Consider the following 14,856-nt stretch of genomic DNA (forward strand, 5'->3'; position numbering starts at 1 on the left):
GTGGAAAACCCCCTATATTGTGAAAACTGAAAATTTATTCCTTGATTTTCCATCTTTTAAATATGTATGACATAAATTAATGGAAGAAAAACGTACTGAGCTTCACAAAACAGAAAGATATAATCTCTGGCCCAGAAAATCCTGGAAAAAATACAATAAAATCTAGGAGAGCCTTCTGACAAAGTACCCTCAGTAGCTTTGCCCAGTTTGCATGGGCATCCACTACTGGCCATCGATGCAGACAGTAAACTGGGACGCCCTCTTTGATTTTTATATTCTTAATAATCCAACAAAGAACCTTCTTTCTTATTCCAACAGAGTAATGTCTCTTTGAAACCTTTGGCTCAAAGCTTTTTGAAAGGTCAAACATATTATATCAACCATATCAGCTTTAGCCAAATGATTGTTGAATCCTTCAGAGAACTCTATCAGACTTGTTATGCAGGAGAAATTATTATAAAAAGTTCAATATAACATTTTTGCTTGCATTTAAGTACCGAGTACAAAAACCTTAACACTGCTTTGAGAACCTCACCTTTCTCATTCTATCTTCTTGTGATTAACTGAGCAACTAATACATATTAACATCGATCTTCGCATCCAGGTTTTGGAGGATTCTTTACCAGAATAGTTTTTAAAAATTAATTATCTTGCTTGATAACACACACTTTTAAACGATCTAAATTAAGCCGAAAATCTTTGCACTGTGACAATGAACAACATGCCCATCTGCCAATATCCAAGAATTATACAACGCAAATTTCAGGTACAAGTGAGAAGTTGTCTCTCCTATTAACCAGGCAAGTGAGGGAAAGGCTGCAAACTTTTCCACAGAAGCTGGTCGATCTACAACATGTTCAGCAGAGAAATGTCTCCTTTATAAATATGCAGCTTGAATTACTTAAATTACTTGTAAGCCTGACCCCTGCTGGTAATGTTCAGATATTATTAAGTAACATCTTGTTTCCCTTTTGGAAGCTTCTCAGACGAGTGGCTTTTAGCATTGTCTAGGCCATTAAAAAAGATCATCAATAATTTCCAGAAGAGACACAAAGCTTGCAGGGATGGAGGATGCTGAAGAAGCAGGAGACTGAAAAGGTCAGAAAAAATGGAAATTCAAAATGGAATTAATGCTTTTAATGGTGTTTCTAAATGGCTTGCAAAGCAGGCCACGAGAACAGCAACGCTTTTTTCTGAGGAAGATGAGCACAACAGCGCCTGAAAGGTCAGAGCCAGACACAGGACTCTCATCAGTCCTTTCTCCATACTTGACATGCTGGATTTTAATTTAGAACAAATTTCTGCCCATTTAGGCTCCCAAATAAGCTGCAACATTGCTGTTATCTGCCTACAAAACTTCTCTGGGCGGAGGTTTGAGCTCAGGCCTCTGATGCGCCCTCTGAAATCACTCACAGCGGTCACCAGAAAACACTTGGAAAAGAGCTGAGGGACAAGCAGGCTGCAACGAGGGGAGGCTTAATCATTCTATTTTTATGTTATTTCCCTGCAATTTTTCAGATTTAATTTTGTTTGTTTGTGTTTTTTTTCCCTCCACTTCTCACCCAGGCACCAGCAGTTTCGGAGCCATCCCCAGAGCACGTACTTCATGGCTGGTGGCCTCGGGGTCGGGGATGAGGCTGCCTCAGACAGGAGAACCTCAACACCACCTCCTCACCACTCGTTCAGAGAGAAAGCTTCTGCTTCCTCTGCGTGGAGGTCCAGGAACATTGCCATAAGCTCTCTGTACCAGGGAGCTTTTTAGGACTCACTGGTGCTTTCGCTGCTTAGCCCTCTTCTAACCTATTTTTAACACCGTTAAGTGTCCTGGGTCTCCAGTGGGATAGCATTAAGAGCCATTAGGAAACAGTTTGTGCTATTCTATCTTTGCTTTACAGCCCTCGGGAACACTCCCCAGTGGCAAAGGAAGAGAAGCAAGGGAAATCCTATCTATATATAAACACAGCAAAGCATTTGCAGCTGGTAGTTAAGATACTGCAGTCAAATATTGAAAAATATTTACTTGCTTCACTCTTGAGTTTTTCATTTAAGTGAATTCAGGTACAGGGCCAACCGTGTACTGCCTCTGAACGATGCTCCAGCATCTATAAAGGCAGCCTTAGTCTGCATGCACCATGCACGCTCTCTGTCCAGGGACATCTGCAGCAAGATATGTGATGCTATTTTATCATCAATTTGCATGCCTCAACGTGTTACATAGGGGAGTTACTTTCTGGTAAGGAGAACAATCAACGATACGTTCACGTGAGAACAACAAAAAAGAGAGTGCAGCAACATCTGGGCACAGCACGGCCATCTATCAACCTAACGGCTGGCCCACAATGAATGCCTGTGCTCATTTTAAAAGCAGCCTTGTGGCATAAGGAAGGAAGAAACATCAGTTACTTTCTAAAATACTGTCATCGTTCTCAACTTTAACGATACAGGGAAAATTATTCAGGTCAATTTCTGGAAAATTTACCGACTTATTCTCCATACAGGGGTTTGAAAACGTGAAGATATTTAAACTGTGAAAAAGAACTCTTTGCATTTCTGGGAGACTTTTCCTGCGTGAGACGTAGACAATTTAACCCAAGGGTAAAGGCTCCAAAGACAGCCATCTCTGCTGCCTTTTGGATGATCAAATTTAGTGGAAGAACACAGATAAATTGTCATTTGCTCAGACTTGCAGATTTTCCAACTTTCCAAAATTGAGCTTTACATTGCCTCCACTGCACGTTTCACTGTCCCATGTTAGAAGATGGAACACACGCAAAAAAACACAAACCTGCAGCTTCAGGTCTCCTGAAATGACGTTTGTGAGGATCAGGAGACATCACACCATGTGTGTTCAGTCTGTCTAAGAAAGGTTTCAGTGGTAAGCAATAGCTCCTGGACAGCAAATGCCAGGCTGCTTGCTTTTCAGAAGGAAGAAGCAGAAAATAAAAAGAAGGGGTTACTCTTAATGATTTTTCATTAGCATCCAGGCACTTCCAAAAGTCCCTTGCAGTCCAGGTGTTGAACAGTACCAACTCGCCACCATCACTTCTCTAGCTTCTTTATTTGTCTTTAACATCTGCAGATGTGGTACCCAATTGCCTGTAGAATAGCACGGGTATCACCAATGAGGACATGTCTTGCAGAGGCCCCATCTGTGAAGAGGACATGGCCATGTGGAAATGCTACTGCTGAACAAGAAACTACTGAATGGAGCAGAAAATGTATGTGTTGGGAAGATGCTATTAAGGGATCCAGATGGCATTGAGATGGTGTTAGGAGCAGAGCAGACAGAATTCCAGCAAGTGTGACTAATAGGCATTGGCAAGGACATGAATTTCTTTTGAATTACTGTAACTCTACCCAGTCACTAAATCCACAGAAAACATTTAGGATTTACTGGGGTTGTAGTTTGACAGCAGAGAGAAAAAGTTCAGATTTGTTCCAGCTGAAAAGGTCCTTCAGCTGTTGCCACTTAAGTCTTCAGTGAAGTTTCTTTTTTTTTTTTTTTTAATAGATTTCTTTTATTTATAGGTTCTGAAATATTAGTTTCTGCACAGCTATCACCTTCCCTCTAAAAGGTGTTAATGCTTAAATGCTCTCGGCTTCGCTATATCCCACAGTACATGAACTCAAGAGTTTGACCACTTTTTCTCTTCATAACATCTGCAGAATATAAACAAATGTGATTTCAGAGGGAGCTGCAAGATGTGTGAGAAATGACAGCACTAGCACCAGCTTTTATTGTCTCTTCAGAAACGATGATGCTGGGAGAGAGTTTCACATTTAAAGTTATAAAAGGTCTGACGAAAGAGCACTTTGTTCTCAAGAGGAGGAGGAAAAACTGATGAACTCTTTCAAGTCTCTTGCTGAAAATTTACTTTCCATACTAAAGAAAAATGAGACAAAAGTATATTTTTAAAGGCTCTCATTCACTCACAGGAGATGAATACAGATTCAAAGGATTAATATGGATTTTTTTCCCTTTATATGTCTCCTGCTTTTGTTTTCAGAAGTTAGCTGCTAACCACAGGGTGTATATGGAAATGCCTGGAGGCTCACAGTCCATTCCTGTTCTGCAGACTCCTCTTACTGGCTTCTACTGGTTTTCCTCCATTTTTCACATTCCTTCATGACAGCAGCTAACTGGAGTGCTTGGGCTCAGACCAGATGCATCGCACTTAGGCTAATGGGATTTCAAAGACCACAAACTACAGAAATTAAAATAGCTCCATCATACTCTGTCGGATTTCTTTCCCCACTTTCCAAATTGTAAAGTTTGTGCTCTTCTTCCCCCTGTCTTCTGTCAGAATTCATTTCTGGCTGCAGCCTGTAGCTGGAAGGAGGAATGATGGAGCTCGTGTTGCTAGCTCCTCCTTAGCAGCTATGTAAAATCCAGTAAACACTTGAGGCCTGTGATGACACAGCAGGAGGGCGAGTGCAGCAGATCCAATCCTCTGCATACTGATCTCTTCCAAACTCTTCCTGTTCCTTCATCACAGCTACCCAGTCCTGCTGCATGGAGAGGGCACATGCAGCCATGACACGTAGAGGGTTCTGCCATGGAGCACAGAGAATTATTCCTGAACCCCAAACACAGGGAGAGTTATCCCCGAGTTATTACGTGTTGCTTTGACTAGGAGCCTCTTCTGTGAAGAGTGAGCTTGCCCAGGTTCACATCCAGTGCACAGAAAATGGCAGAAAGCACAAAATGAAGCTGAACCATACCCTTTGACTGCTTAAGTCTAGAACCATAATAAAACGCTTTCTTCAGACTTGATTCTGACTGCAGAGAAGGATGCGTGCTACTGGATGGAGGGTTTGAGACTTTGAAAAGAGACCTGAAGCAGCAAGAGGAGCCAACATGGAAAAATGAGCAAGCACTGGCGTCCTAGCCTCTGAGCAAAGACAGCTCCAGCTAAAAGAGAACACTTTTTCAGTCATTTACTGCTAGAAACCAAGAGCTGAGCAGTGACAAGGGTGATTAAAAACAAACAAATGCACGCTTTTCAGAGCAGCTTTGTAGCTAAATGACTAGCATCAAGGCTTGGGACAAGTATTTAAATAAGCCAGTCTACCGTAACAACTAAAAGTGGTTCAGTAAAAAGCAACAGAAAAAAACAGCCTGGAATTAGATCCGGGGACTGTGGTTTCTGTGCACCCACGGCCCCTGAGGCACGCAGTACTGAAATGGGAAAGGAAAAACAAAATATCACTGTGAAACGATTCCAGAAGCTCAGCCTCTTTGATTAAATAGCCTTCAGTGTGTGGCTCAGGACTGGAGTGCAGCTCCATACCATTAACGGCTTTACGAGGAACAGGCTCGCGTTTCTGTCATACTTTGTGCGGAGGCTTTGACACAATTTCATGAAAGGAGGAGAGAGATGAGATTAGTATCAAAGAAATTCTTTTAAATCAAAAAAGACAGAGAGAAGCATTATCTAGAGGGCTTTAGGGCTACCATAAGCAGAACCTAACACCACAAGTCTGTAACAAGCAGGTACTTGTCAGTTCCTCTTGCCCTTGCCTGGGAAATAGATTTTAACTCAGGACAAAGTCAGACATCTCCACCCCCACTGCCAGGAGCCTCCTGCAAGGTGAAGTGGTCCCAGACTTTGTGGCAACCCAGCTGTTTCCCCCTGCACACTCTGTCCCTAAAGCTACTCAGTAATAGATGGCAAATGCTGCTCAGTGAAGATAAACACTGAATGATGTGTCTCCGAGGTGGAAATAGAGACTGAACATCTCCCTACGTGAAAGGGTGCAGCAGCCCGTACCAGCCCAGGGAGGGAGAGACCAAGGAACTGCTGCAGAAATATGCTGAAAACCTTCAGCTCCCAGAAGACAGCAAACAGGATGCTGGCTTTACTGATAGAGAGGCATAATATTAATCAGGAGTGACGGCTTTAGTGGTGCTGAGGAGGTGCCGAATACTCCTGCAGCAGTATAAACAGCAGGTTTCAGAGGGTCTGCTGAGCCTCAGCAAAGGAAAAGCCCGAATGAGCTCAGGTCAAACATCCACGATAAGCAAAAGCAGATGGAGCCAGGTTTAACCTCACCCCCCAAAAAAGGGAAGCCACAGCATATTATCCTCTACCAGAACTCAAAAACATGATAGAATAAAAAGAGAGATGTATGCCTTGGGTTTTCAGAACTATTACACCACCCTGAGGGAACTATACTCCAGGAGTGAGTCCCTATGATTAGGTTTATAGCCCTAAAACTTCTTGGAATAGCTTAGCTGAACATGTGTTATTTTCAAACACCTTCCCTCTGCTATGGCACTGGGCTTTCAAAGACGTAAAACAAGCTCCAGAGGCAAAGCACAAGAGCAAAGTCATAACACACGGGCCAGTAATTTCTGCTTTCTGCAAGATTCCACTTGCTGCAAAATCTAGCTTTCAGTCCTAAGAGGCAGTAACACTTTATAGTGATGGAGCTGAAAATATAAAAGAATTAAGAAGAGAAACTCCAGCCAAAGTCTTACATCAGCCGAGAATAAAAAACTCGGCCTGTCAAGATCTGATTTGCTCAGCTTAAATAAAAGGAACTTTATTAAACATTCAGAAACAGATGAACTTTTCCATGCTCAGTATTTATTGTGTCACCTGCTTTGGAATGGAAGCCATAAATGCTTTAATAAATACACGGAAAGGTTGTCTAGCGTCACCATAGCTTTTGTAAATGCTCGCGTATCCTCTGCTGAAACGCCGTTTTGTAACTTCTCTTTCACTGAATCACAACAGGTACCCCTCTGCCATCTGCAGCAATGCACGAGGGGAAACGTCCCTCTTTTTATCTCCAGTGCTACATGCACATCAGTATTACAAAAGCTCGATTCTAAACCTCTTCACACACACGCCAACAGATCCTGTATTTACAGTCCAGATTCAGTCAAAATAAACAAACAGCAAAGCTGATTCCACAGGGAAGGACTTAAACAGGGGGAATAGCGATGCCGGAACCAGTCTTATGAATTACCTGAGTGCAAGAGACCCCAAATAGATTAAAAGAAAAGAGTCTGCAGACTCCTAAAAGATAAAAAAAAAAAGCTTATAAAGTATCTAAATGCAGGAAAGATCAGGGGCTGAGGCTTTCTGTTAATGCTTCACGGATTTCTTATGTCCATAAAAGCTATTTAGGAAGTTAAAAGTGTGCTTAGGAGGAGAAATGCTACTTCAGAAATATAAGGAAAACACATTCCGGGCAATGTTACCTTGCTGTTCCCTGAATAGCAGGCAGCCTACGTATACAGGCAGTCAATATGCAGACACTTTTCAGTGCACTGTAGCATGATGATGTCTTGTATCTGGTGCTCCACCATAAGATGGCAATAACCATAGCAGACAAGGAGAACAGCTAGAACTTCTCATTAGTTCCCCTGAAAACAGTAAAGTCTTCCCAGCTTTCTCCTAGCTTTGCCTACCTGAGTGAGTTAATCTCCTCCTTGGTGATGGAAGTACTCTGCTCAGCCGTGCACTCTTGAGACTTCAGGACCTTCATCTCCACCTCCAGCTGCAGAAGAGAAAAGGCATGAGTTCCTCTAGTACTAATGAAGGGAACCAGAGACATGAGAACAGCATTCCTTTTTGCTGGAGGAAGGAATCAGGACACCTTACACAGGTCAGACCCCTCTCAGGATACCGACATGTAGCACAACTCTTCATGTGTTGAATGCCAAAACCTCAGTTAATCCTGCTTCCCTCTGCGCTCCCTTTCACCTTCCCCAACATTTTCTCCAAAGTAGACAAGGCACAAAAAGTTGTTTGTTTTGTAAGCAAAGCTTCTGTTTCTTCTTTGGAGATTTCCCCAACCCATCTCTCACGGATAATTAGATGCAGAGAATTATTTGTGTGGTATTAGGAGCTCTCTGGTACCTGAGATTAAGTATTGACAGTTCAACCTCATTTAGCATCAATTCCTCCCCTAAAAATATGAACCACAGGATTATGCTGTCTTGTCCAGGATGAGCCTGACACACACACTGAATCGAAAACACTGGGGAATATTTCCAACAATTTCCAATATACATTTGTAGCTCAAGCTGCTCAGGTAGATCTGGTGGAACACAGAAACGATAAACTATAATACTTTCTGCCTCTGGCCTTGTTTGGGAAGGAACTCACAAGAAAATACTCCAAAACTCAACAGACATGGAAAATTCTTACCCAGACTCAACCATTTGCAGGTCCCCTGACTTACGGAAGTCTGTACCCCTAATTCAGCTATCAAGACAATGTACAGATGAATAAATGACACATGTCACTTGTTTCTAAACCTCTCAGAAAGTAATTTATTACGAATTTTAAGGAGAGAAACTACTTAGCATATACGGAACTCCTATTCCAGCACCTTCTCCCAGCGTAGACCTCCTTCTCACTCATCCTTCAGATTTTGGACTTCCTTGTCATCTGTCTCTTGCAGCTGATGACTAATTCCTCTAATAAATCTACGGACAATCCAGCCCTAATTGCAAATGCAAAACTTATGACCACAGACAGCTCAGTATCAGAGAAATAATCCATCAATATACCATTCCTTTCAACACTGATTAGTAGAGAAAAATCACATCGGAAAGGCAAACTTTGTGCAAAGGCAGAAAGTTGGCAGAAATTCCCGGCTCCGGAGGAAGAGAAGCATATTGACACGTGCAGTCATAGTGCTGAGCCAGAACTGAGATTTTGACATATTGCCTCTTTGCCCTTCCATGTTTACCAGAAAAGACAGGCAGAACATGGCAGCATTGTTAGCAGGAAAGGACAGGAAAGGGAGGGTTGCGTTATTCTCCTCCTCTTTCTGACAGCACAGAGACAGAGCAGAAGAGGGAAAGGTTTTAGCCAAATTTCTCTCTGGCACTCCAAAGCTTTGCATTCTCCCTCTGCTTGTCAAAAGGCATCCAGGAATACAAAAAAATATATAAGCAAAAGCCCACCTGCATCATCAGGCTGTACAAACGTTAATGTATATTAGCTGCCTGATAAGATTATCACAGCCAGAAATGCTTCCCTCAATTTTCTGATTACTGAGCTTATCTCTCCCAGCTCAGCCCATCACAGATGGATGGGGATAACGCAAGCGCTCCAGATAATTCCGGAACCGTGAATCAAAGGTACCGGGATGAGGAGCATGCTTCAATTCCAACCTACTTCTAGCAGGAAAACACTCATCACATCTCTTGGTTCCCACGTCTGCTGAAGGCTGGATGTGTTTGCTGTTCGAGTTCTGTGCTGCTTTCTGGACCACGTGTTGATGGCATTTGAGGATGGAGGGGCTGGTAAATATGTTATTTATCACAGGCTAAGCGGGCTCAGCCTTGAGTCCAACCACCACCTGCGCACCGACACGAGCAGATAAATCACTGCTGCCTTCCTGAGAGAGAACGGGGAACGGAGGGGACGGAGCCAGTAATGTGCTGCTGCGATCTGGGGTCTTGTAGAAAGGGAAAAACAGGGTGTGTAATGGGAAAAGGAGATGGGAGAGTGAATGCACAGATGTTGAAGTGAGTGTTGCAGTGGAAGGCATCAGAGCACGTCTTGCTTGAGATCCAGCAGTGACAAATTAGTGCCAGTAGTGGCATGATGAGATTCTGCTGGGTTTCTAAGAACAAGCAGTTCAGGAGAACGAGGAGGGAAGGGCACAGGGTCTGTAATGGCATATTAAGCCATTTCTGTGTCTTCCCAATTTTCATGTGCCAAAACTACCTGGACTGTAAATCTGATGTCCCCGAGGTGAGAAGAGAGAGGAGGGCACGGTGTGAACTTCGTGGAACAAACCAGCTCGGGTGGTTCAGCGCTGACACAAACCTGCTTCCCTGAACTGTGATTAAAACTCCCGGAGAGTTTCAAGTTCAGGCCAAGGCACAACTTCATGCCATATCAAATTATTGCCATTAAAATCTCATTAACCTTTTATGAAAAATAAAGAAAGTAAAACAGTTAAGGTATTAAATATTTCATTCACAAATGTTACTTGCTTCTTTTAATTATTAGGGTTTCAGCAATGAAAACATCCCTGCCTGCCAATCTCACAGAGGATATTAAAAATGTTATTTATGTCTTTTTCAGGGCAAAAAGAAAGTTAGTTGAGATAAGCTGAAGCAGCTTATTGTTGGGATCCAATTCTGCTTTTCTGAAAGCAGCACAGTGCAAGCAAAAAGGTCCTCACAGAATAAGAATGAAGAAAACAGCAAAAAGAGCAAAAACCAAGGAATCCATTGATAAATCCCTCCTTTTACTTGCAGTTTCATCTGTGGCACAACCCAAGCAGGGCATGTTCTCACCAGCCTCTGGGCAGACCTGACACATTTGCCCCAGTCTGGTGCTGCGTGAGGCACTGCCACCTCCTCCGGCGGGACATTCCCAGTGCTGCCATGATGTGGTCAAGACAGAAAGCAAAGGAAAAAGAAAAAAAAAAAAGGAAAAAAAAAAAGGTGTGGGGAGCTTCCCGAGACCATGTCCCAGAACAACTCTTCGGGCCAGGCAATAAACATGAAATCACACTGCGGTGGCAAAGTTTGTCTCTCTCTGTTCACTTGTCCTCTTGGTATCAGTGAACGGCCTCAAGAAAAGATACAGAATGGAACAGCTTCTTATTTTTTCTGCCTAATTCCCAACACATCCCTTTTGCTCAATTAATTTCTAGTCCCAGTCTCACTTGTTTACCAGCTACTGCCTTCAGCGGGCATTTTCCGCTTTTTGGGCTAACTCAACATCCCTGTCTAAACTCTCCCAGTTTTTATCAACAATTTTATGTAACTGGATGAGCTAAACTTTTATTATTTTGAATACATTAAGCCAGTAGAATCCATTACCCAGTAGGGAAAGAGGCTGCTTAAATTACCACTCGGTGCTCTATTCCCCCAGTCAGTACCAAATAACCTAGGTCAGGCTCCGGTCCTCCAGATCCCTTTTATGTTGATCTGGCTCTTTTAACCAGCATGGGGAGCAGAGGGGGAACACGTTGTCCCCTAACGCCACATCGCATCCCTTATTCTGAAAATTGCACTAGAGGGACCTACAACTCTTGCAGGATCCTCAGGGTTAACACCTTCCACGATCAGCCCCCCAGTGATAGCCCCACTATCAGAATATATTAGCAACTTGAAAAGAAGCCAAGCTTTCCCCAACCTTTTTTTACTATTTTTTTTAAGTCATCCAAGGTTTTTATGACACTGGAAAGGGCAGAATAATGAGTAGTGTCAGAGCCCATGACTCGTGAATAAAACACATAAACAGGTACTTAACATTTTGACTATGCAATGTTCTCTTTTCAGAATACACTGGAGCCACTTGCTCTCAACCTGAATTGATCCCATTTATCCAGAACCTTTTCTGCTCTTTCACTTCATAAACATGGATTTCAGTTCAGCTTCATTGCTGCCAGTCAAAAATGATCAGGGCACATCCAGCATATTGAATAATTTCAGACTGACCATATACAAAAATAGCCCAAAAGGTGAAATGCAAATACTTTTTCCCAAGCAAATACTGTCATTACTATTTACAATCCAAGAAGGAGAGGAAAGAAGAACGTGGATTTTCATCTAGTGTTTAATTAAATGAAATATCTTTCTTCTTTCAGCCTTACTTTGAAACCTGCCTGGACAGGATTTCAAGATGGTGGTTCTCCTCCAAGTGTTAATGACTTAGCGAACACCCACGGCAGCGTAAAAAATGTGTTCCTCTCTGGTTTTCTCTTCTGTACGAATTATTTAAAGACCTTTGAGATGACAGGGGAAATATAAAATTATAAATTCATCTCCTGACAGCTAGAAGAGACAGAGCCTTATTTTAGACATCAGATTTTCTTGGTGTATTTCTGGCATTTGTTGTTTCTGACCCCTATTTGTCCCCTCCTAAGCAAGTACTCTGAATCTCTGCAACGCCACAGACCCACTGTTCCTCCCCCTTGGTTCCAGCAGTTCCCACAGACAAGCATTTCCAAAGCATCCTACGCACCCACTCTCTACACCCATCTTCAAAATGGGATTTATTATAGACTTAGCTTTCTAAATTAAACCAGTCACCCTTGTAAACCGCATTTGCAGACTTGTGAAAATTGGACCAGACTGCCCAAAATAACGACCAGCTCTCAGTCCAAGTGCCTCATTTTCGGTAGTGAGATTCAAAAAGGTCTCGGTCTAAAGTACTTCAACTTTGCATGTTGAGAAAAAGGAGGGTTCTTTTTTCCACATCATGTACACGTATTTCATAGAACACATGCTGGAAACATATAGCTATTACTTGAATAATGAGTGAATTTTAGTGAGGGGCTGATACAGCAATCTTATCCTGATGAAGTGTGTCTGCACATCATTCAGCAGTCTTGGAACTGCAAAAAGCAGGAAATGCTGAATCTATTATAAATGTCTAAAGGTTTAGTTAACAATGGGCTGATGCAACGTCCTTTGAAAGGCCTTCCTCAGCAAAAGAGCTGATTTTAAAAAGCAGAGATAAATAGGAACTGAATTGCATGGAGCCACCATGGAAAGGTGAATTGAGAGGTTGTGTTTGACTACAAGTCTCAACACAATTTAAGAAGCTATTTAAATACATAAATATTTAAGCGTATGAAAACCAAGCAGATCTGGGAAGAGCGTGTACTAAAATAGGATAGAACAGAGAAATAGGACCCCGAGTGTGACCCCATATGTTGAGGTCTGAAAACAGGCACACTACCATTCCCCTGGCGCTCAATATGCCAGTTACTCCAGCGATGCTGTTTGTGCATCTCTCCAAAGGATGCAGCAGTGACTAAGGATCTTATTTACCTCTCTTCCCACAGGCAAGTACGACAAGCTTGGTGACCTCCTGATGTCTACAAACCTACAAATAACAGTGTCAGGACAGAATCCAACATACATAAACACCACTGAGCTTAATTTCAGTGTCCAGCAATACTACAAGGTAGTAAAATGGCACGCTGAGCACTTCCATCGACCATTCTGCTCAGGAAATGCAGTCCCACCTCTTCCCTGCACCCAGCCCACCGCCTGCTGAAGGGCTGCTCCCTTGTAACACCTGCAGAGAAGCACACATGGGGAGAATGAAGCCTCGCCAGATTTCTTAATGAAATGCGCCTTTTTCTTCTTTAACCTAACTCTTCTTCAAAGAAATAGGACATCACTTGCAAAGCAAAATATTGCTTGTCATTTAGAAACAGGCTAAGCAGCCCGGGATTAGTTGGCACATTTTCTTAGGGAAATGAATCCTTGATGCTATTGTAGAACAAAAGCAATAAAACCCAAGAAAATCAGATATTCAATAAAAAGTATTTTAGAAACACCCATTTCCCACTTGGTTGAACCAAAATAATAAATATATTTTTTCTTCTTTAATGACAAAGGCTAGCTAGCTGAGAGCTGCCACTCTCTATGGGTGACCCAATCTGTAACAAACCTGGCGTGCTTTTATCACTGAGGAGACGGGGCTTGGAGCAAGCTTCCAGCAAACAGTTTCTTAAAAACGTATTCATGCATATATATTATTGGAGATACACACAAGCTGGGAAATGGACATATGCTGACTTCTGCTTCTCTCCAATACAGTCTGGATTGTGTTTTTTCTCCTCCTGTTGCAGTAAAAAGAGAGCAATTTTTCAAGTTTATACTGAATGTCATTCCATTTCATTTCCAAATATAATCTCCCAGAGAGAAGGTTCGCTTGCCCTATTTCCAATCTCTAAAGTTAATACACAAATTTATATTCCTTTCTCCCACTCACTCTCCTAAATTAAGAGGCGTAATTACTGGGAACGCTTGCTACAAACGAATCAAGTGCCAAGGGAGAAGGAGCTGTCACTGCTGGACGTCTGCAGCAGCCACCCTCCTCTCTCGCCATCCCCTGAGGATGCTGCTTATGAGGCAGTTTCTATCTTTGCCATTAGCAGGGGTAGCTCGCACACACGAGCAGGCACCAACGCCTCCCTTACCAGCCAGGACAATCATAAGCAACCAAATTACAAAATTAACTTGAGCCTGCTGAGGAGCCAGCAGCGCCTGCAAGGAGTTTCTCCGAAATTCACCTTTGCCTCTCGGTGGTTCTGCAAGCGCTCTGACAGCAGCAGCAGGTTTCCTTAAGGACAGCGGAGAAGCTCGCATCTAAAAATTCAGGCCCAGTCTCATCCCTCTCTTCCCCCATCCCCCCATCTCCAGCACCCTCTCAAAAGGAAGATTGATTATTATAATCAGACTTAGCTCTGACACAGCATTTGCATTTTCAAAGCACAGCATAGTCATTAACTAATTCATCTACCCCAAGGGAGCCCTAACGAGCTTTCACCTCTCTCCCCTCTGATTCCCAATCTGCAGGCAGCCCACAGCTTTCCTTCAAACACCTCCCCTCCACATTGTGCTGCACAAGCGCGACTTGGTGAAACTCCAGGCAGCTTCAGCGAGCCAAAATGAGCCCTGCTGCACAGGAACACAGCTCTGCCCGTAGCAGCTGCAGAGGAGGGATGCACAGGCACGTGGTTAATAACAATTTATCCTAAGGTTTCCATACGTAACCGCACAGTTACGGTGTGCCACAGGGAACGATTTCTGTTATGCAAAATAAGGCCAACGCCACGGCAGTCCCAAACTTCCTATGCTCATGTATGAACAGCATCCATCAGGAGCCTGAGCTGCACGCCCAGCTGTCTGCATGAAGGAAGCATCACCACGTCGTGCCTCAAATCCCAGCACAGCCCACGCAGCGAGCTGAGCCTCTCATGCCCTACAGGCTTCCCAAATTCCCTTTACCCTATGACCTGTCCTCTGCTTAATGCTCATCTCACCCCAGAGCTGCCAACCCTGCGCCCACCCACCTCCCCTTGCCCATCACCGCACCCTGCCTTGGCCCTGCCCCAGCAGAGTCCCGCAGG

General features: G+C 43.2%; 1 protein-coding gene across 10 annotated transcripts in view; it reads right to left on the reverse strand.

Moving 5' to 3' along the window:
• MAD1L1 (mitotic arrest deficient 1 like 1) overlaps positions 1–14,856 on the reverse strand; it is a 347,495-nt gene that overhangs the window by 152,612 nt on the left and 180,027 nt on the right. For all 10 annotated transcript variants that reach the window (XM_038187038.2, XM_038187039.2, XM_027469053.3 and 7 more), the window contains one exon: positions 7,421–7,509. In XM_038187038.2, the coding sequence (XP_038042966.1) occupies positions 7,421–7,509 (89 nt within the window). The remainder of the gene's footprint in view (positions 1–7,420; positions 7,510–14,856) is intronic.

This window comes from Anas platyrhynchos, chromosome 15, assembly GCF_047663525.1.
Source record: "Anas platyrhynchos isolate ZD024472 breed Pekin duck chromosome 15, IASCAAS_PekinDuck_T2T, whole genome shotgun sequence".
Lineage (NCBI taxonomy): Eukaryota > Metazoa > Chordata > Aves > Anseriformes > Anatidae > Anas > Anas platyrhynchos.